The 27,848-nt window shown below is 42.2% G+C and overlaps 1 protein-coding gene across 1 annotated transcript; it reads right to left on the reverse strand.

Moving 5' to 3' along the window:
* Positions 1–1,738: 1,738 nt before the first annotated feature.
* LOC134347493 (uncharacterized protein C3orf38-like) lies at positions 1,739–27,796 on the reverse strand. Its single transcript, XM_063049823.1, has 3 exons — positions 27,598–27,796; positions 11,449–12,002; positions 1,739–4,571 (listed from the first exon to the last, which is right to left on the reverse strand). Exons 1-3 carry the CDS (start codon positions 27,719–27,721, stop codon positions 4,020–4,022), a joined length of 1,230 nt encoding a protein of 409 aa, XP_062905893.1. The 5' UTR covers positions 27,722–27,796; the 3' UTR covers positions 1,739–4,019.
* Between the last annotated feature and the right edge of the window lie 52 nt (positions 27,797–27,848).

Consider the following 27,848-nt stretch of genomic DNA (forward strand, 5'->3'; position numbering starts at 1 on the left):
TTCAGCCTGTTTGGGTTCTTGTTCAAGATAAGGGATGATGTGGAATGTGTGTCATCCAATTAGTGGGAAGTTTTCTTGGTGAAGTGTGGTGATATCACATGTAAGAACATGATTGGACAGAATTTGGAGCATGTGCAGAAATGACAGAATGATCGAGAAGCTTGTATGGTTAAGAAGTGGTTGCTGTTTGCTGTTAAATAAAAGTTTTAGTTATGTTCTTCCAGAATATGTATCTTTATGAGTAACCCACAGTACATATAAAGAACACAACAGTGAAGGACAGTAAGGTTAGGCTTGGGACTTTTGTTCGAGAGGAGATGAAGAGAGAACACGCTGGGAAGAACCAGTAGTAGCATATCTGCTTGGAGACATGATTTTTTGAGAATGATTGCAAGAGTAACATTCGGAAAGTGGTGTGTGCTTTCATGTTGACCAAGGGCCCAGCACGTGAGTGACAGAGCAGTTCAATATGAGATCCAGCTTGTGCACATTTGACTGTTCAATTAGAAAGGGCCCTTTTCTTTTTGTCTTTCTTTACTAACACTTCAGTTAAGATTCACAAATATAATTCCTTTAATCGTATGCAGTATACTCTCTGTTATTTTGTGGCATTAATTTGTAATAGTGTAGTAAATGACACAGCATCCACACAAACAGAGGTTTGGGGCGCCTCAGTCTCACGAGTTTAGCCAGCCTGGGGGCGTCTTCCCTAGACGTACGCGGCCAAGGAAACCAAGGAAATATTTCACTTTGGAAATATAAAAGGCTCCATTCCCTCAAGTCTGATTCTCAGGGAGTTCACAGTGCCCACAATATTCCAGCCACACTGCACGATGACTCTTGATTTAAATAATAGGAGGCTATAAGCACCTTTCCTTGTGCTTCAGATTGCTGGCTCCATTGGAAGTTCTCCCAAAAATAAACCCTGTGGGAATACACTGCCTCAGTAAATGCACACAGCTGGAGAAGTCATTGGAGCGAGGTGAACAAACTAATGTTGGGTGTGACCTACAGTAGGGTGAACTTGTATGTGGTATTTCTGCATTACAGTCTAATCACATACTTCATTTCTTTTTCCACTATCATCTGTACAGGCTGCCATACTTCCCGGGAAATCAACACTGACTGGGCTCCATTTTATCAATGCACCACAGAAAGCATTTCCACAGGATGCATAACGTGGTACGGCAGCTGCTCTGAACATCACCACAAGTAGCTGCAGAGTTGTGGGCGCTGCTCAGCACATTCTCTCCCATCGGGCAGAAGATACCTGAAAGCACATACCACCACCCTCAAAGACAGCTTCTATCCAGCTGGTACCAGACTTTTGAATGGACCTCTTTTACAATGCGATGGGTTTTTAACTTCATAATTTACTTTGCTATAATCTTGAACTTTGTTTATTTGCACTGCACTTTCTCTGTAGCTCTTACACTTTATTCTGCATTGCTATTGCTTTATATTGTTCGACCTTAATGCAGTGTGTAATGATTGATCTGTATGAACAGCATGCAAGACAAGCTTCTAACAGTACCTTAGTACATGTATCAATGAACAACACCAATATCAATACTAACAGCTGTGAGGAAAAGAACAAACCACTGAAGGAACTCAGTAGGTCAGGCAGAATCGATGGAGGCAGAGGGTTGTCAGCATTTCAGGTCAAGACCCTGAGCTGTATACTGCAACCCCTTCCATCACTGCATTACCTTTCCATTACAATCATTAGCTTCAGGAATTAATGATTAATGCAAACTTTGTTATTCAATTAATTTATGTCAATGATAATTAGTGTAACAATCAAATAACCAGAGAATCGTAAAACCCAAAGTCCAGATAATAACATAGAAAATAATGAGTTGAGAATGTCCTTCTTCATCAATGTTACTAAGAAGCGTCGTCGTTGTCTGAACCCTTAGTGCCTAGGTGGCATATGGGGCCTTATTACTAAGAAGCAGCAGATATTAAAAGTAAAGAGTCTTGCTTATGTTTCATGTCCAGGAGCAGAACCTCTTTGTATAATTGAGCAAGATTCCCACCTTATACCCCCATCCCTCCAATAATTATTTTCTAGGTGGGGTCTGCATCCTTTCTATAACTTTCAATGTTAGCTGTAGCTACCAAACAAGCACAAGCATATTTTGATCATCACTGTCACTGAGAACATAAAAACTCAAATTAAAGTCACATTTAAACACAAGCTTCTATTTGATACAAATGATAACATAAAGGTAAGAGATAAGAGCACCAGAGGCTGTTTTGCCCCTCGAGCCTGTTCATCATAGTCACAGCTGATACACCTCAACACATTGTCCTTCCCTATCCAAAATCTGCCGACTTCAGAAGTGCACTTAATTCTTTGACGTGGACCTGTAGTATTGTCATCTGCACAGTACATACACGGGGTTGGATCATTGCCGGCTGATTGTTAAAAGCTTTCATCTGGATTTTCCAGTTGCTTCCATTTTATTGGTGCTTGGATGAGGCTCCATTCTATATTGCTTTAACAAAAGTAATTTATATATGCAGTGATGATTTAAATAAAATGATGCAAAGTGTCATTTACTAAATATATTGATCTGTTGATTAAAAATAATGCACAAAGGATTTTCATACCAAAATCATCTTTTTCAAAAGATCAATTTTCTTTTTAAGATAACTGCAGTTCTGTGCAAAACTCTTAGGCAGCCTAGATTTTATATACAAATTTTGTTTCAGATGTTTACTTTTCTCTTCTGCATTAGTGTATCAGTAGAAAAGAGCAAATTTTAGATTTCTAAACGTACCATTTTCCAAAAAACTAAATGTTACCAAGAACTTTTGTAGTTCTTTGAAGGAAGTAACATATATGTAATAGACCACCTTTCAAATAAAACTTGATTACTTAGTACGTATCTAGCCCAGCGCATGATTAAACCAAGATAACAAACAGGATGCTAATGATCAATGACATAATGAGTTGAATGCACTAAACTCATTAACTGAAACAGAAACAGGTGTAGAAAAATCAAACTGGACGAAGGACAACTAAACTGAAAGGTAAGATTGTGGCAGATGTGGGAGCTTAATCTTCAAATCATCAATTCTAACACCATGGCGTGAATGAGTTTAGTAACAAGACCACAAGCTGGTCATCCTGCATCAGCAAGGTCTCCCCCAAGCAGAAATATTGTGGCAGACAGGGGTTTCCAGATGTGCTGTCCAATCTTTTCTGAAGAAGCACGTAGAAACAGGCAAGGTTGATCAGAAATGCAGTGGTCGGACACGGAAACTGAGTGCAGGAGACGGGATATACACCAAACCAATGTCCTTTCTAACTCAGAAGTCCAGTACTGCTAACAGCTCTGAACACACAGAAACTACTGGAACCCAAGTGCACCCCTCTATAGTCTGGAGAAGTCATGTCAGAAATGTTCACGGTAGAGTTGCTGCCAAAAAGCCATTCCTTCAAAGTGGAAACAAAGCCAAGAGACTCTCCTACGCACAAAAACACAGGACGGGTGTGCTGAACAACAGCAACAACTACTCTGGACTGACAAGACAAAATTTGAAATTTCTGCCTCAAACAGGAGGCAGTTTGTCCATGGAAAAGCTGGACAGCGATACACAGATGAGTGTCTGCTACCAACAGGAAAGCATGTCAGAGGTTCCCTGCATCGTGGAGCTGCATTTCTGCAAATGGAGTTGGTGATCTGGTCAGAATTAATGGAATCCTCAGTGCTGAGAAGTACAAACAGATTCTGATCCATCATGCAATACCATCAGGGAGGTGTCTGAATATTCCTAACTTCATTATGTGTCTAAGACTTTTGCACAGTACTGTTTTTTAAAGTAGACAATAGGTTCCTAAGATTACAATAGTTGCTAAAACTTCCATATCCAAATCGAGAAGAAGGAGGGTCATTTTTAATTTTATTATCCAGTGTCATCTATGCAGGAAAATGTCCAACCATTACATAAATCCACACAAATTTCAAATCCTTTCAGGCTATAAAGCTGAAAATGATTTTCAAAATAAATTACTTCGGAAGTGTGCTTAATTCATTGATACAGGCTTGTAGTTCTGTCATCTGAACAGATACACTGGGTTGCATAATTACAGGCTGATCATTAAAAGCTTTCATCTGAAGGTTAATGCACTTGATTTTCCAATTGCTTCCATAGATTGGTGTGCGGATGAGCCCAAAGAGCTGTTGAAAAACACCTAGGCATTGACAATTCCTGTGAATGGTGCCAGCCACTGCCACGGCAACTATTCCATGTGGAGAACTTGCACATTTCACACCACTCTGGCTGATATTGGGGTTGAAGAGTAGTTGTTCATCTTTTACCAGTGAGAGTAGGCGCAGACTAACAATTTGAGAACTCTGATGTTGTTCTTTTACGATTCCCTGGATACAATAGGTAAGGTAAAGGATTGCATCATCCCAAAAGTGCTGTGGGCCCCACTCTTTTGCCTGTTGTCCAAAGGAAGGATTCTGAGAGTTCAGAAGCTGGAAGAACCATTCACAGAACTCGGTGCCCATTTGTTCACCTTCTGAGACTCCACTTGCCACTTGCTGAGGTGGGGGCTGATAATGGAATGCGTTGAGAAAAAAAGAATAAAGTCAGCTTTTTGTTAAAAAAAATAGAATATTACAACAAAGACAAATACTTTGAATACCATAAATGGGGACAAAGAAGTATGCAGTTCTATGTCCCTTAAACACACACTAAGCCCCACCCCCCCATCACTACTTTATCATTTCCTATCAGTTACTTTATGTAGACACTCCCATACATACTGTCACTTTATGTACATACAATCAATGGACATAAGCTTATGTACTCATAATTATTGTGTATTTTTAATATTCTACTCTTGATATTATTTTTATTTTGTGATATGGAAATATTTTTAAGCTGTGTCAGATCTGGAGTAACAATTATTTCATTCTCCTTTACACTTATGTACTGGAAATGACATTAAGCAATCTTGAATCTTGAAACACTCAGCATGGATTTATTCAGCTCCGACATCACCCATGAAGTTGACTCCATCAAAGACTAAGTCTGATCAACTAGCATTCTTTTTCTCCAGTGCTGGTACACAGTGGGTGCAATGTGTATCACTTACACATTTACCCTTAATTAACCTGGACAATGACAGGAGCCTCCAAGCCCATAACACAGAGAAGGAAAAGGGCAGCAGGCCATGGAAAGAGAACCATTTGCAGGCTCTCCTGAAAGCTGCACACAAGCCTAACCTGGAAACAGATCACCTATCCTTCACTCCCACTGGATCTACAACTTCAATCGCCCCCTTAACAGCATTGCTTTGATTATGAGTAAGGCAAAGGTCTTAAACCAACACCAAATTGTTTGAAGCATAGGGTGTTGGTATTCTAAACTCTGCTAATCAACTGCTCTTGGCATCACTAGTATTTTAGAGATTATAAGTCTGCTATTATCAGGAATAGGAGTTTCCTCTCTTAGAACAAGTAGTCAAGAAAGTATAAGAAATATGTCTGTTTCATGCATAAGAATACACATCAAAACCTAATGCAATATCCGAAATAGTGCGAATCAAGCCAGGTCTGCCATTCAATTAACTCATCTCTGATTTTAACTCCTCCATCAACTTCAGTTCTACCCCTTGCCAAACCAAGTACTCTGGTATTGCTGTGGCTAAATACCCCAATTAGTAATCTAGATACCTGGATAAATAATCCAAAGTTTATGAGTTCAAATACCATCCTGGCTGCCATTGGAAGTTAGATTAAATGAACAAATTTGAATTTGGAAATAAAAGGTTTCCAACTAGTCATAGAGTCGTGCAGCATACGAACAGACCCTTCACCCCAACTGATTCCATCTAAGGTTTTCCCACATTTGATCCATTTCGCTGTACACTGGAATACTGACACATCTGACTTTAGCTTCTCCCTCTCAAACTGCGGGGTGATCACTGCCTTGCTGACCAAATGCAGTTCATACACAACACCCAATCCAGTACTGTTCCTCCTCTAGTGGGTTCATCTATAAGCTGCTCTACAAAGCCATCTCATAGGCTTTCTACAAATTCCTTCTCTTGGGATTCAGCACCACCCTGATTTACACTTTTACATGCCTTTTCTATCTCCCATTGTAATTTGTGCCCCACATCCTTGCTACTGTTCGGAGTCCCATCAGAGTCTTTTTACCCTAACTGCTTAAATCTCCACACAAGGATTCTACAACTTCTGATGATCTAATATTGGCTCATCCGAAGGATTTCATTTAATTTTTTTTTACTAAAGTCACTCCACACCATGTCCTTATATAGTCATAGTCATAGTCATACTTCATTGATCCCGGGGGAAATTGGTTTTCGTTACAGTTGCACCATAAATAATAAATAGTAATATTACCATAAATAGTTAAATAGTAATATGTAAATTATGCTAGTAAATTATGAAATAAGTCCAGGACCAGCCTATTGGCTCAGGGTGTCTGACCCTCCAGGGGAGGAGTTGTAAAGTTTGATGGCCGCAGGCAGGAATGACTTCCTATGACGCTCTGTGCTGCATCTCGGAGGAATGAGTCTCTGGCTGAATGTACTCCTGTGCCCACCCAGTACATTATGTAATACATTGTGTAACCTTGGAGGTTAAGCTCCCAACTATGATATTCTTTCAGCCACAACTCAGTGATACTCACATCATATCTGCCAATCTCTAACTGCGCTACAAAATCATCTTCCTTATCCTGTATACTATGCACATCTAATATAACAATTTCAGTCCTGCATTCATCACACTTTTTGATTTTGTCCCAATGTTACACTTCAATTCATCTTACTGACTGCAAAGTTGCCCTATCATCAGCCTATTTTTCCTCCGTCTCACTGCAAACTGCATTTACTTGTCTACCGCTGCCTCATCCCCAGCCTATCACTCTGGTTCCCATCCCCCTGCCAAATTAGTTTAAATCTTCCCCAACAGCTCAAGCAAACCTGTCCACAAGGATATTGGTCTCCCCCTTGGATTCAGGTGTAACGGTTCCCCAGAAGGAGGAGACTCGGGAGTTGATCGGGACTTGAGACTTTTTTTTACCGTGCCCAAGGTCTGTTCTTTATCAAATTATGATATTGATTTGCATTGCTGTAACTATATATTATAATTATGTGGTTCTGTCAGTGTTAGTCTTTGCTTTGCCCTGTTTTCTGTGATATTACTCCGGAGGAACATTGTATCATTTCTTAATGCATGTATGCATTTCTAAATGACAATAAAAGAGGACTGAGTGTTCTCATAATCTAAAAAAAAGATCCAAATACCTGAAACCCTGCACCAATTCCTCAGCCACGCATTCATCTACCAAATCATCCTATTCTTACCCTCACTGATATATTGCACAGGCAACAATCCAGGGATTATTACCCTGAAGGTTCTGCTTTTCAGCTTTCTGGCTCCCTATATTCTCTCTTGAGGATCTCCTCCCTTTTCCTATCTATGTTGTTGGTACCAGTATTTACCATGACTTCATGACTTCTGGCTTCTCACTCTCCCCCTTTAGAATGCTGTGGGCCTGATCTGAGACATCCCTGACCCTGGCACCTGGGAGGCAACATATCATTTCTATGTCTCTTTCACATCCACAGAATCCCAAGTCTGCTCCTCTATGGAATCCACTAGCACTACTCCATTCCTCTTCTTCCCCTTCCCAATCGAGCAACAGGGTCAGACTTAATACCAGAGACCCGGTTGCTATGACACCCTTCCCCCACCAGAAGTTTCCAAAGTGGTGCAATTATTATTGAGGGGAACGGCCACAAGAGTACACACAGGGTTCTTTTCTCTTCTCCTGACAGTCACCAGGTATCAGCCTCTTGCAACTTAGGGGTGACTACCTCCTATCTGTCACTTCCTCATTCTCTCTCATGAGCTGAAGGTCAACTAGTGCAGCCCCATTTCCTCAACATGGTCCCTTAACACTGCAGATGGAGTATAGTGTAGGGAGGGTATAATCATGCACTTTGATAGGAGTGAAGGCATAGAAAATTCAAAAATCAGAGGTACAAAGGGACTTGTGAGTCCTTGTGCAGGATTCCTTAAAGGTTAACTTGCAGGTTGAGTCACTGGTAAGGAAGGAAAATACAATGTTTGCATGCACTTCAAGAGGAATAGAATATGAAAGCAAGGATGTAATGCTGAGGCTTTGTAAGGCATGGGTCAAACCGCAGTTTTGGGCCACTTGTCTAAGCAAAGATGTGCTTGCATTGGAGAGGGACCAGAGGATGTTCACAAGAATGATTCCAGGAATGAAAGGGTTAATGTAGGAGTGGTATTTGATGGTTCCACGTCTGTACTCAGTGAAATGTAGTAGAAGCGGGGTAGATCTCATTGAAACCTATTGGACATTGAAAGGCCTAGTTAGAGTGGCTGTGGAGAAGATGTTTCTGATAGTATGGGAGTCAAGGACCAGAGGGCACTGGAACAAAATAGAGGGATGTCCATTTTGATGAGAAAACATTTCTTTAGCCAGACGGTGGTGAATCTGAAATCCATTGCTACAGATGACTGTGGAGGCCGTCATTGGGTATATTTAAAATGGAGGTTGGAAAGTTCTTGATTAGGATTAGTCAGGATGCCAAAAGTTATGGAGAGAAAGCAGAAGAATCAGGTTGAAAGGGATAATAAATCAGCCATGATAGAATGGCAGAGCAGACTTGATTGGCTGAATGGCCTAATTCTCTAATGTCTTAAGGCCTTTTCCACCTATAACGTCCAGGCTTCTTACTTCATCCCCTCACCAACCTAGCAGCACCTAGAACTTTCTAGCTGGTAGTCCTTCCTGTCCCTCCACCGTCTTCTTCTGGCTTCTTCCTCCTACATTTCTAGTCCTGATGAAAGCTCTCAGCAAAAACAGCAACTGTTCATTCCTTTCCATGTATAGTTCCTGGCCTGCTGAGTTCCTCCAGCACTCTGTATGTATTTTGTATTTAAGATGCATTCCGAAATTTGATGTTTAATATTCTGTACGTTAAAGCCTTGCTTTTGCATGATTTGTTCTTTTTTTTAAATTGCACGTTGGGGGTTTGATGTTTTCTTCAAATAGGTTCCATGATGTTTCTGTTTTTTTTGGCTGCCTGTGGAAGGACAAACCTCAGAATGGTATGCAGTATACATACTTCAATAATAAATGTACTTTGAAACTTGATTTTGTATTTCACTGCATTTGTATTACTACATTTGGTGTTTTCTTCTAATTGAATTCAATACAGGAATAAGGTTTTACAGAATGACAGAATAATGCTATTCAGCCCATCGAGCTCATCCAGGTCCTCTTAAGAGCAATTCACCTAGTCTCCAGTTAGGTAATACTGTCCAGTCTTTTCTCCAAGGGCTGTTAAATTCATTCCTTTTACATACTTAATCAGCTCTTTTTAGTTCTCTAGAAATAAACCTCTGTCAAATACTACCCCTGACAGTGTCTTCCAAATCCTCAACACTCAAGTGTGTATAAAATTCTTTCCCTTTATGTTTACTTTGAAACAATACCCCAAGTGATGAGTTAGCAGCTTTGGTGAATGAGCAGCATTGATGTTGTGCTGTACATCACAGTTCCAGATATCTATCAACATCACAAATCTAAATGCAAATCAGTTCTGAACCAAGTGAGATAAGAATGTAAGGACATTAAATATGGTAATCATTTTGCCACACTAATCTTATCCAACATTCTATTATTTACAGCAACTCAGTTTTCATCCTATTCCACGACTCTGAATTAATCTGATAAGAAAAAAATTCTCCATTTCAGATATAATCATGGGGTTATTAATAGAATACTTTCTTGAGAAGTACAACTATTGCAAAAATGTTGTCTTAGTTTTTCTGGATAGCATTTTGAGTATTATGGTTTTCGGCTAATGGAAGAATATCTTTCAAGTCTATGAACGCTTTTTAAAAAAGGAGGGAGAGAAACTGGAGAATTATAGACCAGTTAGCCTGACATCAGTGGTGGGGAAAATGCTAGAGTCAGTTATCAAAGATGTGATAGCAGCACATTTGGAAAGCGGTAAAATCATCGGACAAAGTCAGCATGGATTTGTGAAAGGAAAATCATGTCTGACGAATCTCATAGAATTTTTTGAGGATGTAACTAGTAGAGGGGATAGGGGAGAACCAGTGGATGTGGTATATTTGGATTTTCAAAAGGCTTTTGACAAGGTCCCACACAGGAGATTAGTGTGCAAACTTAAAGCACACAGTATTGAGGGTATGGTATTGATGTGGATAGAGAATTGGTTGGCAGACAGGAAGCAAAGAGTGGGAATAAATGGGACCTTTTGAGAATGGCAGGCAGAGACTAGTGGGGTACCGCAAGGCTCAGTGCTGGGACCCCAGTTGTTTACAATATATATTAATGACTTAGACAAGGGAATTAAATGCAGCATCTCCAAGTTTGCAGATGACATGAAGCTGGGCGGCAGTGTTAGCTGTGAGGAGGATGCTAAGAGGATGCAGGGTGACTAGGATAGGTTAGGTGAGTGGGCAAATTCATGGCAGATGCAATTTAATGTGGATAAATGTAAGGTTATCCACTTTGGTGGTGAGAACAGGAAAACAGATTATTATCTGAATGGTGGCCGATTAGGAAAAGGGGAGGTGCAACGAGACCTGAATGTCATTATACACCAGTCATTGAAAGTGGGCATGCAGGTACAGCAGGCGGTGAAAAAGGCGAATGGTATGCTGGCATTCATAGCAAGAGGTCGAGTACAGGAGCAGGGAGGTACTACTGCAGTTGTACAACGCCTTGGTGAGACCACACCTGGAGTATTGTGTGCAGTTTTGGTCCCCTAATCTGAGGAAAGACATTCTTGCCATAGAGGGAGTACAAAGAAGGTTCATCAGATTGATTCCTGGGATGGCAGGACTTTCATATGATGAAAGAATGGATCAACTAGGCTTATACTTGCTGGAATTTAGAAGATTCGGGGGGGACCTTATTGAAACGTATAAAATCCTAAAGGGATTGGACAAGCTAGATGCAGGAAGATTGTTCCCGATGTTGGGGAAGTCCAAAATGAGGGGTCATAGTTTAAGGATGAAGGGGAAGCCTTTTAGGACCGAGATGGGGAAAAACTTCTTCACACAGACAGTGGTGAATCTGTGGAATTCTCTGCCACAGGAAACAGTTGAGGCCGGTTCATTGGCTATATTTAAGAGGGAGTTGGATATGGCCCTTGTGGCTAAAGGGATCAGGGGGTATGGAGGGAAGGCAGGTACAGGGTTCTGGGTTGGATGATCAGCCATGATCATACTGAATGGCGGTGCAGGCTTGAAGGGCTGAATGGCCTACTCCTGCACCTATTTTCTATGTTTCTATGTAACACTGAAAATAAATAAGGAAATTCTAATTAGATGCAAGAATATAAAATCTCCAAATGCAGTTAAATATCTTTTGATACACATAAATTACCTGCAAAATATTCACATTTATGTTCAACTCCATGGCCATTGCACCCTGCGGTGGATTCGGCATTTGCTCCTGCTTTCGCAAATGCTCCTCTTGCCTTCGCAAATCCTCCTCTTGCCTTCGCAAATCCTCCTCTTGCCTTCGCAAATCCTCCTCTTGCCTTCGCAAATTCTCCTCTTGCCTCTTTGCCTTCTCTTCTTTCTCCTTCTGCTCCTCTGCCTGTCTCATCTGCCTCAGTTCTCTTAATGTTGTGAAAGTTGTTGTCTGTGGTTTTACCTCTATACTTTCAGTATTGTTCACTAACTTTTGCCCCAGTCCTTCCTTATGTTTTTGGTACAGAACTTGCACATCTGTTTCAGCTGTTGATGGCTCTCTATTCATTTCCGACATCATCCAATACACCAAAGCTTTATTAATAAGTTGTTGTTTGTCTGACGATGTAGAAACAGTGACACCATGTTTAATTAGGTACTTCAATATTTCCTCACGCAGAACCTTCCTGCGTTTCAGGAGCTCTTCTGCACTTTGGCTGTGGTTCAGAATGACACCGATGAGGTCTGCAAAAAGGTTCAAGAATATGTAATTTATATGCACATAAATACATAATCTCAACATTTGATTGTAAGTACAACAAAAAAGGAATTTTAAGTACAATAATCAGCTCACTAAGAAGGTAAATGAGAATGAGAAATTAAGATGCTACTATAATTCAACTAAAAAGAAAATACCCTGATTCTGCACTCAGTGAGGGAGAAATATGCCCACTGTTGCCAGGTTTGCTGCCTCTCAGCTCAGGGGTTGAGGTTCAATGCTGACTTCCACTGCTGTCTGTGCAGAGTTTGCACTGTGACCAAGTGGGTTTCTTCCTGGAGATGGATTTCCTTCTGAACTCCACATGCAGACTGGAAGGCTGATAGGTAAATGGAGGGATCTGGAGGGAGCTGAAGGGAATGTGGGTGGGTTAAACTAGGATTAATGAGTGTAAGTGGGTACTTGATGGTCAGCACAGACATGTGCGGTGAAGAATCTTTTCTTTGCCGTATGACGTCTATTATGCTAAATGACACAGACAGACATTTTAAAGCAACACACACAAAATGCTGGAGGAACTCAGCAGATTAGGCAGTATCTATGGAAAAGAGGAAACAGTCAACATTTTGGGCTGATACCCTTCATCAGGATTGCAAAGGAATGGGAGTGAAACAGAGTATGAAGATGTAGGGAGGAGAGGAATGTGACAGGTGATCGGTGAAACCAGGAGAGGAGGAGGGGGTGAAATAAAGAGCTGGGAAGTTGATTGGTGAAAGAGATAAAAGGCTGGAGAAGGGGAAATCTGTTAGGAGAGGACAAAAGACCCTGGAAGAGAGGGAAGTAGGAGGAGGACCGGAGGGAGGTGATTTCAGGTAAGGAGATAAGGTGAGTGAGGGAAACAAGAATGGGGAATGATGAAGTGGAGGGGGTCATAACCAAAAGTTTGAGAAATCAGGATGGAGGCTATCCAGACAGAATAAATGGTGTTGCTCCTTCAACCTGTGCGTGGCCTCATCACGGCAGTTGAAGAGGCCATGGACTGACTTGTTGGAATGGGAATAGAAGTAGAATTGAAATGGGTAGCCACCGGAAGATTCAGCTTTCTGTAATGGACAGAGCAAAGGTACTCAGTGATGCGGTCTCCCAATCGACGTCAGGTCTCACCGATACACAGAAGGCCACACCAGGAGCAACGGATAAATTTTATGACCCCAACGGACTCACAGATGGAGTGTCACCTGGAAGGACTGTTTGGGGCCCTGAATGGTAGTGAGGGAGGAGGTGTCGGGGCAGGTGTAATGCTTACATGGGTGATTTCATCTAGAGCTTTCTGTTCTGCACCCCATTCCTCCCACTCAGCATAACTCATTCTTCAGACTGGGAAGGTACTCTACACTGTATGGCGGCATGAATATTTCTGTTTTACTTGAATCTGGTTAGAAATTCCTTCTGAGGGCACTTAAATATTAATTACTTTAGTGTGTATCTGGTATCACCTGAAAGGTCAGACCATGTAGGAACAAAAGGTCTCCTTTCCTGAACGAATTGAATTGAATTGATTTTATTACTTACATCCTTCATATACATGAGGAGTAAAAATCTTCACGTTACCTCTCCGTCTAAATATGCAATGTGCAATTTATAGTAATTTGTAATAAGTAGTTCGTACATCAGGACACTCAATATAACAGAAATACAATTGTATCGGCATGAATTTATCAGTCTGATGGGCTGGTGGAGAAGCTGTCCCGGAGCCTGTTGGTCCTGGCTTTTTTGCCGCGGTATTGTTTCCTGGATGGTAGTAGCTGGAACAGTTTGTGGTTGGGGTGACTCGGGTCCCCAATGATCCTTCGAGCCCTTTTTACACACCTGTCTCTGTAAATGTCCTGAATAGTGGGAACTTCACATCTACAGATGTGCTGGGCTGTCCGCACCACTCTCTGCAGAGTCCTGCGATTGAGGGAAGTACAGTTCCCATACCTAGCACTGATGCAGCCAGTCAGGATGACTAGTAAAGAAAATTTTTGTGTCTGTCTCTATACTGATGAAGTATTTTATGTCCATATTTATTAAATAACTAAATTTTAATTTCCCAGTTACCTATGTGGTAGTCAGACTTATCTTTTTAATAATTGATTTTGAACTCAAATTATTGGTTCAGCTGCTTAATTATAATCACAGGGTATTTACAATTAAAACCTGCCAAAGAACTGTGCATAATTTTATCTTAAATGCATTATTTCAACAAGATGGACAAAGCTAAATTTGGTTGACATATGCCAAGGCTAGTCTATGCATGCTTGTAAAGGTGACACACTTTTTTGTTTGGCATGATACATTCTGGTGTAACATAGAAACTAATTTCATATTACTGAAATAGGAAAAGCGATTTGTTGACTCATTGCAGAAAGAATGTGGAAAGAAACTTTGATAGTAGAAGCACAAATCAAGCTTGACTTATTTTAAGTTGTTTAAGGAAATTAAAGTTTTGTATCTTCAGAGAACATTGACAAGGTTGAAATTCTGCCAGATTGGGTTTGTACTTACAGTGTCTTATGTTCAAGATTACAATATACTGCTGGTACACGGCACTAGCCACTGCGAAAGGATTTAGAAGGAGTAGTTTCGGACAATTTGTTTTATGGGAAGAATGTAATAGAGAAATGGAGGTCATTTAAAGGTGAAATTTTTAGGGTACAGAAACTTTATGTTCCTGTTAGGTTGACAGGAAAGGTTAAAAGTTTGAGAGAGCCATGGTTTTCAAGGAATATTGGAAACTTGGTTCGGAAAAAGAGAGAGATCTACAATAAATATAGGCAGCTTGGAGTAAACCAGGTGCTCGAGGAATATAAAGAATGGAAAAGGAATCTTAAGAAAGAAATTAGAAAAGCTAAAAGAAGATATGAGGTTGCTTTGGCAAGTAAGGTGAAAATAAATCCAATGGGTTTCTACAGTTATATTAATAGCAAAAGGATAGTGAGGGATAAAATTGGTTCCTTAGAGAATCAGAGTGGATGGCTATGTGTGGAGCCAGAAGAGATGGGGGAGATTTTGAACAATTTCTTTTCTTCTGTACTCACTAAGGAGAAGGATATTGAATTGTGTAAGGTAAGGGAAACAAGTAGGGTAGTTATGGAAACTATGATGATTAAAGAAGAGAAAGTACTGGCACTTTTAAGGAATATAAAACTGGATAAGTCTCCGGGTCCTGACAGGATATTCCCTAGGATGTCATAAGGGGGTGGCTGGGAACAGACTCAAGTGCAAGACACAGACACTGAAGTACTAGGGACAGGTCTAGGATACAGGGTGAGGGCTAGGACATGGACACGAAAACCGGGAACCCGGAACAGGACTGGACAAGAGAGTTAGGAGCCTGGGCATGGACTCCGAGGCAGGGACTGGACAAGGACCCGGAACTAGGCAAGGACGTGACTTGGCTGGCAGGCAGGATGAGGCTGGAGTCTTCAGACTTGAGGCGAGGCTGGAGACCAGAGACTTGAGGCGAGGCTGCAGACCAGAGACTTGAGGCTTGGGGTCTTGAAGGTTGACTTGGGGCGAGGCTCGGCTCGAGGCTTGGGGCGAGGCTCGGCTAGAGGCTTGAGGTGAGGCTCGGCTAGAGGCTTGGGGTCTTGAAGCTCCTCCTGGGCAGGGCGCGGATCTCCACCTGACGGAGGCAAGGGACAGCAAGGGACAGAATCCACCACAGGGTAGCGGTAATACGGCCTGATTTACCCGATGGAGGCAAGGGACAGGAAGGGACAGAACCCACCACAGGGTAGCAGTAATACGGCCTGATTTACCCGACGGAGGCAAGGGACAGGAAGGGACAGAACCAACCGTAGGTAACGGCAAGACGGCCCAACTTACCCAGCGGAGGCAAGGGACAGGAAGGGAGCTAGGTACAGGGTGGCTCCAAGACAAGACTTCAGGTGAGATGAGGTGAGAGTTACCAGCAAGACAAGGCAAGGCTTCAGGCAATGCAAGGCAAGACAAGAACTTCAGGCGAGGCGAGAGTTACCGGCAAGACAAGGCAAGGCTTCAGGTGAGGAAACAGAAGGCAGGGGAAGAGATACAAGGAGTAAGGACAAGAACAATCCAGCAGCCACGCCCTAGTCTCTGGAGGTATTTATGCAGCCAGCCCCAACGAGAATCAGTCGACTCAGTTAGAGCTCAACAGGAACAGAAACAGGGTAGACTGGAAAACCTGGAGCAAGGGTTGATGGACCGGACCGTGAACCAGAATGCGGACTTCATGGACTAGACCATGACATAGGACCTTGAGGGAAGTTAGTGTGGAAATAGCAGGGGCTCTGACAGAAATATTTGAAATGTCATTAAAAACGGGGATGGTGCCGGAGGATTGGCATATTGCTCATGTTGTTCCATTGCTTAAAAAGGGTTCCAAGAGTAAACCTAGCAATTATCGGCCTGTGAGTTTGACGTCAGTGGTGGGTAAATTGATAGAAAGTATTCTTAGAGATAGTATATACAATTATCTGGATCGACAGGGTCTGATAAGGAACAATCAACGTAGATTTGTGCGTGGAAAGTCATGTTTGACAAATCTTATTGAATTTTTTGAAGAGGTTACTAGGAAAGTTGACGAGGGTAAAGTGGTGGATGTTGTCTATATGGACTTCAGTAAAGGCCTTTGACAAGGTTCCACACAGAAGGTTAGTTAGGAAGGTTCAATTGTTAGGTATTAATATTGAAGTAGTAAAATGGATTCAGCAGTGGCTGGATGGGAGATGCCAGAGAATAGTGGTGGATAACTGTTTGTCAGATTGGAGGCCGGTGACTAGTGGTGTGCCTCAGGGATCTGTACTGGGTCCAATGTTGTTTGTCGTATGTATTAATGATCTGGATGATGGGGTGGTAAATTTGGTTAGTAAGTATGCAGATGATACTAAGATAGGTAGAGTTGTGAATAATGAAGTAGGTTTTCAAAGCTTGCAGAGAGATTTAGGCCAGTTAGAAGAGTGGGCTGAAAGATGGCAGATGGAGTTTAATGCTGATAAATGTGAGGTGCTATATTATGGTAGGACTAATCAAAATAGGACATACATAGTAAATGGTAGGGCATTGAAGAATGCAGTAGAACAGAGGGATCTAGGAATAATGGTGCATAGTTCCCTGAAGGTGAAATCTCATGTGGATAGGGTGGTGAAGAAAGCTTTTAGTATGCTGGCCTTTATAAATCAGAGCATTGAGTATAGGAGATGGGATGTAATGTTGAAATTGTACAAGGCATTGGTAAGGCCAAATTTGGAGTATTGTGTACAGTTCTGGTCACCGAATTATAGGAAAGATGTCAACAAAATAGAGAGAGTACAGAGAAGATTTATTAGAATGTTAAGCCACACACAAAAAAGTTGCTGGTGAATGCAGCAGGCCAGGCAGCATCTCTAGGAAGAGGTACAGTTGATGTTTCAAGCCGAGACTCTTCGGCAGGACTAACTGAAAGAAGAGCTAGTAAGAGATTTGTAAGTGGGGGGAGGGGGGGAGATCCGAAATGATAGGAGAAGACAGGAGGGAGAAGGATGGAGCCAAGAGCTGGACAGTTGATTGGCAAAAGGGATATGAGAGGATCATGGGACAGGAGGCCTAGGGAGAAGGAAAAGGGGGAGGGGGAGAAAAAAGCCCAGAGGATGGGCAAGGGGTATAGTAAGAGGGACAGAGGGAGAAGAAGGAGAGGGAGACGAAGAATGTGTGTATATAAATAAATAACGGATGGGGTATGAGGGGGAAGTGGGGCATTAGCAAAAGTTTGAGAAGTCAATCTTCATGCCATCAGGTTGGAGGCTACCCAGACAGAATATAAGGTGTTTTTCCTCCATCTTGAGTGTGTCTTCATCTTTACAGCAGAGAAGGCAATGGATAGACATATCAGAATGGGAATGGGACGTGGAATTAAAACGTGTGGCCACTGGGAGATCCTGCTTTCTCTGGCGGACAGAGCGTAGATGTTCAGTGAAACAATCTCCTAGTCTGCGTCAGGTTTCGCTGAACACCTACACTCTGTCCACCAGAGAAAGCAGGATCTCCCAGTGGGCACACATTTTAATTCCACGTCCCATTCCCATTCTGATATGTCTATCGATGGCCTTCCCTACTGTAAAGATGAAGCCACACTCAGGTTGGAGGAACAACACCGTATATTCTGTCTGGGTAGCCTCCAACCTGATGGCATGAACATTGACTTCTCTAACTTCAGCTAATGCCCCACCTCTCCCCCGTACCCCATCTGTTATTTATTTATATACACACATTCTTTGTCTCCCTCTCCTTCTTCTCCCTCTGTCCCTCTTACTATACCCCTTGCCCATCCTCTGGGCTTTTTTCTCCCCCTCCCCCTTTTCCTTCTCCCTAGGCCTCCTGTCCCATGATCCTCTCATATCCCTTTTGACAAACAACTGTCCAGTTCTTGGCTCCATCCCTCCCCCTCCTGTCTTCTCCTATCATTTCGGATCTCCCCATCCCCCTCCCACTTTCAAATTTCTTACTAGCTCTTCTTTCAGTTGGTCCTGACGAAGGGTCTTTGCCCGAAACGTCAACTGTACCTCTTCCAATAGATGCTGCCTGGCCTGCTGCGTTCATCAGCAACTTTTTTGTGTGTTGCTTGAAATTCCAGCATCTGCAGATTTCCTCGTATTTGCGTTACTAGAATGTTACTTGGGTTTCATCTCCTAAGTTACAGAGAAAGGTTGAACAAGTTGGCTCTTTATTCTTTGGACCGTAGAAGGTTGAGGGGGGACTTGATAGAGGTATTTAAAATTAGGAGGGGGTTTGATAGAGTTGACATGGGTAGGCTTTTTCCATTGGGCGTGAGGGAGATTCAAACAAGAGGAAATGAGTTGAGAGTTAAAAGGCAAAAGTTTAGGGGTAGCATGAGGGGGAACATCTTTAGTCAGAGAGTGGTGGCTGTGTGGAACGAGCTTCCAGCAGAAGTGGTTGAGGCAGGTTCGATGTTTAAAGTTAAATTGGATAGCTATATGGACAGGAAAGGAATGGAGGGTTATGGGCTGAGTGCAAGTTGGTGGGACTAGGTGAGAGTAAGAGTTTGGCACGGCCTAGAAGGGCCGAGATGGCCTGTTTCCGTGCTGTAATTGTTATATGGTTACATGGTTAGCCAACACGTACTGTGAAACTGAATCTGATAGTTCAAAGTACATTTATTACCGAAGTTGAGATTTGTCTCCTTGCAGGCAGTTGCAAAACAAAGAAACACCAAAGAACCCGTTGAAAGAAAAAACCCACACAAGACCATCAAACGTGCGGAAAAAGTACCAAACTAAGCAGCAACAAAAAGCGAACAAACAATATATATAACATTAAACATCAAACTGCAGAATCCCCAAAAGTGCATCCACAACCATGAACCGCAGAGGCGAGTGAAGCCGGTCCAGGAGCCTGTGGCTACGGCCACAGCTACCGAGTCAGTAAATTCAGTGCTGTGTCTGTCAGTGGCTGCAGGTCACAACCACAGATCCACTTGCATGGCGAAGGGCCTCAATCAAGTCACACAAATATAAAGCATTTTCAGCACTGAAGACATTAAACACCAAATTGCAGCCAAAAGTGAGTCCACAGACATGAGCTGCCAAAGCAATCAAACCTTCTAGCGTGGGAACCGAGACTCCAGCACCTTCCACAGGCAACACTGAGAAGGAGACCGGTCAAACACAGGCAGGTGGCATTGAACACCCATTCGTTTTCCGTTCTCATTCTCATTGAAATACTTCTTCTTCTGAGGTTTTACGGCAGTTGGCATCCACACGGTTGCATTGCTGCCATCTTCAGGATTTATTGTCCTTCATTGTCCATTCACTTTAAAGCTGTCTTTCCAGTCCCGTCGCCCTTAAAAAATTAAACAACCATTTCCTCCCCGATCACTCTTCTCACATTCCAATGAACCTTTAACTCTGTTCTCTACCAGTCCTATTTTGCGTAATTGTTGTAACATTTGTTGCCTTTCCTGTGCAAATTGCCGGCATGAAATAAGGATATGCTCTACTGTTTCAGTCTCCTGACATAGATCACAAAAACCTGTTGGATGCTTATTTATGTGGCCAGAGTGCCATTGAGGTTGCTGTATCCAATTCTCAGTCTACTTATAATTACTTGCTCCTTCCGCTTTACTCCCCTACTTCTTCCCATATCTACTCTGTTCTGAATTGAATGTAAATGTCTTCCCTTTATTGCTCTATCCCAATGCTGCTGCCACTGTTGATTTATCCTTCTCCACACTATGCTCTTCCCCTCTGATTTTGATAGTTTAATATTGACCTCTAAGATCTCTTGCGGGATGTTAGGGATAAATTTGTCCGGTGAGGAAGATAAAGAATGGTAGGGTGAAGGAACCATGGGTGACAAGTGAGGTGGAAAATCTAGTCAGGTGGAAGAAGGCAGCATACATGAGGTTTAGGAAGCAAGGATCAGATGGGTCTATTGAGGAATATAGGGAAGCAAAAAAGGAGCTTAAGAAGGGGCTGAGAAGAGCAAGAAGGGGGCATGAGAAGGCCTTGGCGAGTAGGGTAAAGGAAAACCCCAAGGCATTCTTCAATTATGTGAAGAAAAAAAGGATGACAGGAGTGAAGGTAGGACCGATTAGAGATAAAGGTGGGAAGATGTGCCTGGAGGCTGTGGAAGTGAGCAAGGTCCTCAATGAATACTTCTCTTCGGTATTCACCAATGAGAGGGAACTTGATGATGGTGAGGACAATATGAGTGAGGTTGATGTTCTGGAGCATGCTGATATTAAGGTTAGAGGAGGTGTTGGAGTTGTTAAAATACATTAGGACAGATAAGTCCCCGGGGCCTGACGGAATATTCCCCAGGCTGCTCCACGAGGTGAGAAGAGATTGCTGAGCCTCTGGCTAGGATCTTTATGTCCTCGGTGTCCACGGGAATGGTACCAGAGGATTGGAGGGAGGCGAATGTTGTTCCCTTGTTCAAAAAAGGTAGTAGGGATAGTCCGGGTAATTATAGACCAGTGAGCCTTACATCTGTGGTGGGAAAGCTGTTGGAAAAGATTCTTAGAGATAGGATCTATAGGCATTTAGAGAATCATGGTCTGATCAGGGACAGTCAGCATGGCTTTGTGAAGGGCAGATCGTGTCTAACAAGCCTGATAGAGTTCTTTGAGGAGGTGACCAGGCATATAGATGAGGGTAGTGCAGTGGATGTGATCTATATGGATTTTAGTAAGGCATTTGACAAGGATCCACATGGTAGGCTTATTCAGAAAGTTAGAAGGCATGGGATCCAGGGAAGTTTGGCCAGGTGGATTCAGAATTGTCTTGCCTGCAGAAGGCAGAGGGTGGTGGTGGAGGGAGTACATTTGGATTGGAGGATTGTGACTAGTGGTGTCCCACAAGGATCTGTTCCGGGACCTGTACTTTTCGTGATTTTTATTAACGACCTGGATGCGGGGGTAGAAGGGTGGGTTGGCAAGTTTGCAGACGACACAAAGGTTGGTGGTGTTGTAGATAGTGTAGAGGATTGTCAAAGATTGCAGAGAGACATTGATAGGATGCAGAAGTGGGCTGAGAAGTGGCAGATGGAGTTCAACCCGGAGAAGTGTGAGGTGGTACACTTTGGAAAGACAAACTCCAAGGGAGAGTACAAAGTAAATGGCAGGATACTTGGTAGTGTGGAGGAGCAGAAGGATCTCGGGGTACATGTCCACAGATCCCTGAAAGTTGCCTCACAGGTGGATAGGGTAGTTAAGAAAGCTTATGGGGTGTTAGCTTTCATAAGTCGAGGGATAGAGTTTAAGAGTCGCGATGTAATGATGCAGCTCTGTAAAACTCTGGTTAGGCCACACTTGGAGTACTGTGTCCAGTTCTGGTCACCTCACTATAGGAAGGATGTGGAAGCATTGGAAAGGGTACAGAGGAGATTTACCAGGATGCTGCCTGGTTTAGAAAGTATGCATTATGATCAGAGATTAAGGGAGCTAGGGCTTTACTCTTTGGAGAGAAGGAGGATGAGAGGAGACATGATAGAGATGTACAAGATAATAAGAGGAATAGATAGAGTGGATAGCCAGAGCCTCTTCCCTAGGGCACCACTGCTCAATACAAGAGGACATGGCTTTAAGGTAAGGGGTGGGAAGTTCAAGGGGGATATTAGAGGAAGGTTTTTTACTCAGAGAGTGGTTGGTGCGTGGAATGCACTGCCTGAGTCAGTGGTGAAGGCAGATACACTAGTGAAGTTTAAGAGACTACTAGACAGGTATATGGAGGAATTTAAGGTGGGGGCTTATATGGGAGGCAGGGTTTGAGGGTCAGCACAACATTGTGGGCCGAAGGCCTGTACTGCGCTGTACTATTCTATGTTCTGTATCCTTTTTTGACTGCTGCTTTTGCCAGCCTATCTGCTGTTTCATTTCCCATAATACCTGAATGTGCTGGAACCCACATGAATGCGATATTTTTGCCTTGTCTAGCCAGTCTTGAATTTGTAAACAGGATTTCATAAAGCAGATCCTGGTGACCTCTAGCTGTACCCGTCTTAATGCTTGCAAGGGCCGACACAGAATCGCTACATATCACAATATTATTACAATCAACCTGCTCACTCCATTCTAGTGTTAACAATATGGCAAACATTCCAACTGCATATACACTCAAGCAATCAGGTGTTCTCTTGCTAATTTCCACTCGATAACTTGGCACAACAATTGCAGACCCTGTTGCACCTGTTTCTGGATCCTTTGATCCATCCATAAAAATCTGTATGCCTTTATACTCACATTCCCTATAACTATGATATTCACTGAGTATATCAGCCGTCTTAATACTGTGTTTAATCTTAAGCAATTCCAAATCTATAGAGGGATTTTTTAATACCCAGAAAGGTCTGACAGGCCACACCACCCTTGGACAAAACCCTTTATCATATACACCCATATCTTTTGCTGTTTGCTCTCCTGTCCAGCCAAAACTTTCTTTTTGTGTCCTCTCCTTCTCCCAGCACGTCTGCAACACTCCTTCTGTAGGATGGCTATCACCATGCCCCCTTAAATTAATCCAGTAATTGGCCTCCAGCTGTTTACGCCGCAGCCCCAATGGCATTTCATTTGCTTCAACTTGGAGTGCACACACTGGGGAAGTTCTAACCGCTCCCAAGCACACCCTTAGAGCCCGAGCTTGTACGATATCCAGTTCTGCCAGCACAGATTTTGCTGCTGACCCATATAGAATACTTCCATAGTCTAATCTTGATCTTATTAATGCTACATAAATATACTTTAGTGATGCAAAATCAGCACCCCATTCCAATCCAGCAAGACACCTCATGACATTTATCACACTTTTACATTTACTAACTACATACCTAACATGTTCTCTCCATGTTAATCTCAATTCAAAGTGCACTCCCAAAAACTGATAACTTTCAACTCTCTCCAGGTTACTTCCATACAGATTCAAATTAAGTCCCCTGAACCTTTTCCTTGTAAAGAACATGGCTTTTGTTTTCTCCACTGAAAATTTAACACCCCACTTTGTCCCCCACTCTTCAACTTGATTAATTCCATCGTGCATTTTTGTAACTATATGTGCAATATTTCTCCCTCTTTTCCACAAAGCCCCGTCATCTGCAAACAATGACCTCCCCACTTCCGTTGGAATATTTACGAATATATCATTTATCAAAATGGAGAATAAAGTTGGACTCACTACACTCCCCTGAGGTGTCCCGTTTTCTACAACATACTGGCTTGATAGCTGTGATCCTATCTTCACCTGAATAGTTCTCCCGTTTAAAAAGTCCTTAACCCAGTTGAACATAGCCCCCCCCCATTCACATTCTCTTGATTAGGAGCCCCTCTTTCCATAACATATCATAAGCTTTCTCAACATCAAAAAAACTGCAACCGCTGTCTCTTTATTTACTTGAGCTTTTCTCATTTCATCCTCTAGACACAACACTGGATCCATAGTATTCCTTGCTTTCCTGAACCCGCTTTGATACATAGCCACCAGACCTCTACTTTCTACGGAGTACACTAACCTCTCACTTATCATACGTTCCATAAGTTTACATACATGTGACGTCAAGGCAATCGGCCTGTAGTTTTCTGACCTGCTGGCATCTTTCCCAGGTTTCCTTATTGGAATAATTATCGCCTCTCTCCTGCTCCCTGGTATTCTCCCTTCATCCCAGACTTTGTTATACAGAAGCAGTAGTTTCTCCTGACTTCCTTCACTCAAGTGTTATATCATACTATAACATATTTCATCTTTACCTGGCACAGTCTTTCCTGTTTTACCTAGTGCCTTTCTTAATTCTCCCATGCTGAAAGGGACATCTTGCACACGGTCAAGGTTAGCTTTCCTACATAAAGCCTCCATATTTTCAGCTTTTGTTCTCTCTCTACCTCTTCTTCCCTTCTCAGACAAATTATCAGAACTATGTACCATAAAAAAAGTGTTTGCCAACAACTCCGCCTTTTCCTTATTTGTTACTGCAGTCACATTTCCATCAACCAGAACTGGGTACCTCCACTCTCTCCTGTCCCCTCCCATCCTTTTTATCATCCCCCACACCTCTCCTACTTGAGTTGTGTTTCCGATTGAATCACGATACTTTCTCCAGTGCGTTCTTTTAGCATGTCTTATTGACCTCCTTACTACTGCCTGAGCTTGTTTGTACTGAATCATATGTTGGAAGTTATGAGTTATTTTAACCAGTTTAAATGCCTTATTTCTATTTCTCACTGCTTCCTTACAATCATCATCCCACCATGGTATTATTCTCTTCTTTATTCTTCCTTTACTTTTAGGAATGGATTCTAATGCAGCTGATATTATACCTTGTTTTAATATGCTGTCAAGTGTTTCTACATCCATTCCATCACTGACCTTCCTAGATATCTATCACTTTTTTTCCAGAAATTCCTCCCAATTGGCTTTCTCAAGGATCCATTTCCCACCTGTATTCTCTGTGACCAATGAAGCAGAAATATTTATCTTGCACCAGATCGGGTAATGATCACTCCCTACAGTTCCTTCTTGGTACACTAACCAATCACACACTGATGCAATGGAGTTTGATGCTAATGTAAGATCAAGCACAGATTCTTTACCTGTATTAACATCAATTCTAGTACTACTGCCATCATTTAGGCACACTAAATACTTCTCATCTAGCAACTCCTCTATTACCCGACCATTGATGTCTGTTCTGTCACATCCCCATAATACATTATGTCCACTAAAATCACCACACCAAACAACGTTACTACTATTCTGCCCTTCTATCTCCTCAAGCTTGTTTAAGTCTAGTCTTTTGCATGGATTATAATAATTCACAATCACCATCTCTTTCCTTTCAGCCCATACTTTTACTACCACATCCTCTTGTCCACTTCCTACACCTAGTATTCTATAAGGAATATCTTGCTTTACATAAGTTGCACATCCCCCTCCTCCCCTCCTCTCCTGTCTTGCCTTACTGCCTCATAACCATATAAAACAAAATCTAAATTAGGTTTTAACCAGGTCTCCTGGATACACACAACATCTGGCTTTTCTCTCCTACTCGCTATAAACTGCTTGAAATCTTGTCCATTAGCAATCAGGCTTCTTGCATTCCATTGAAGAAGTAGTATTATTAGTAACATCAACCCACACATACTGTCTCTTGACTTGACTGTACCCTGAGTTCATCATTTACTTCTTCCCATTTTAATCCTATCAAACCCAAATGGTGCTCTGCACCTTTCACAATAATCTGAATCCTTTCAGTTTTAGGTTTGATCTCATACGTTGCGTTTACCACTCCTGCTATAAAGGTCACCAATTTCTTATTCTCTATCCATGCATTCTTCTTATCTTGCCTTTCTTTAGCTGCCACTTGCTCTTTGCTACACCCTCCCTCATTCATTTTCTTCTGTCTTGCCAATTTAGCTGCCTCAGCATATGAGACTTTTTCCTTCACCCTTCTCTGCTGCACCTCCACCTCTTTTTTCAACACTTTACATCCCCAGTATGCTACACTATGGTTACCTCCACAATTATAGCACTTTGGTCTCACTCCCTCTCCACATTTTCCGTATTCATGTTCCCCGAAACACCTTGCACATCTTCTCTTTCCTTTGCACACTTTGGCCACATGCCCAAACTCCTGGCAATTGAAACACCTCATAGGTTTTGGTATATATTTTCTTACCTTGTATCTTAAAAATCCAAAATATAACTCCTTTGGAGGCACCTTATCCTCAAATTCTACCAGAACAGTTTCAGTCTCCCTTTTCTCTGCTCCCCTTGTCACTCTTTTCACACTCTTCACTGAACTATTCCTCACCCTCAAGTTCTCCACTAGCTTCTTCATATTAACACTGAGGGGAACCCCGGATATCACCCCCTTGCAACCATTGACCCTTTGTGCTCCAACTCTTACAACCCTGGACACTTTGACTTTCCCAACATTAGTCACCTTCATTGCCTTCTCCATTTGCTCTTCAGTTTTACATCCTATCAGCAGGTTTCCATCTCCTAAAATTCTCAGCATGGTTCACTTCCCCTACTTGTCCTCTAATGATCTTTGTTAGCTTAAGCGGATCGATTTTCTATACTCCCCCTTCCCCCTCAAATCCTAACACTACATTTAGCAATTTTGCCCTCAGGCCCTTCTCCTCAACTTCTCTTCCCTCATTTTCCGATCCACCTACACTCGACCCACCTCCTTTCTTTCTCTTCCAACCCATCATCTTCCTGTTCTTAGTCGCTCTCCCCACCTCTTCCCACTCACACTCCATGCTATTGCTGTCACCATCAGACTCCCTCCCTGCCATCCTATCAGAGTCTGCAAGAGACCGTGTACGAATATCGTCCTTCGTTGAATTTAATCTTGCTCAATGCTTTAATCAGAGTGGAGCAATGGAGCCAACCACGGGTTTGTGTTCTGCTATTAGGAATCAACACAGCAACCCCCAGCTACAGCCACAGCTGCATTCCATGCAGAATACCCCAGGAAATCACAGAAGTGTCAGATCATTCAGTTGTCCCAAAAATACATTGTTAAAAGGGGAAGTTACAGTCTGCAAACAGTCACAGTTCAGAAGAAGTATATTTAGCAGAAGACGAGTATCCAGTAGTTTTGTAAACTATCTACAAGATGTTGCTGTTGGTCATTGGTGCCATCTTGCCGGAAGACAATTATATGCTAATTATTCACCACATATGGTACTGGATAAGTTAGGGCAGGCTGACATAGGAATGCCATGAGTTTTTGAGAAATTCTATTAAGATAGCGAAAGCCACATAATCACAACACAGAAGTATAATTTTAAATGAGAGCATTCTGCTCTGCACCCACTGTAAAAATTACTTTTCGTCAGCTGAAGGTAAAATAGTGATTAGCAAATAAGTCCAGAGGACAGAGAATGTGTGTATATATATATTCAAGGCTTCCTCAAGTACATTTTTCTTTAAATACATTTAAAACTTATTCGAGTGTAAACGTGCAATTTTACACACAAGGTTGATTTCACATGCCAAAAATAGTCTGAAGAGAAAACAAATCCAGTGATGCACGAGAGAGAGTGTTACACTGTTGAAAACAATTATAATCTATTTGTTATATAGAAATCGACCTGATTGTACTCACCTTCTTTACTCCACACATTTATCTTACTGGCTATAGTGTCCTTCAGTCCAAGTAAACTACTGTAGTTTAATGATTCTAGGATTTCAGTACATCCTCTTCTTTGGGCCTGTGAAAAAGAATACATGATTTTTCTCTATCCTAAATGAAATTCACCAAGAATTTAGAGTCAACTCTGTTAGAAGATATGCAGTAATGTGCCACAGTGATTTCTGATTCGCTTCGAAAGCGTCAACGCGTCAGTTAGCGAATTC

This window comes from Mobula hypostoma, chromosome 6 (genome assembly GCF_963921235.1).
Source record: "Mobula hypostoma chromosome 6, sMobHyp1.1, whole genome shotgun sequence".
NCBI classification, from domain to species: domain Eukaryota; kingdom Metazoa; phylum Chordata; class Chondrichthyes; order Myliobatiformes; family Myliobatidae; genus Mobula; species Mobula hypostoma.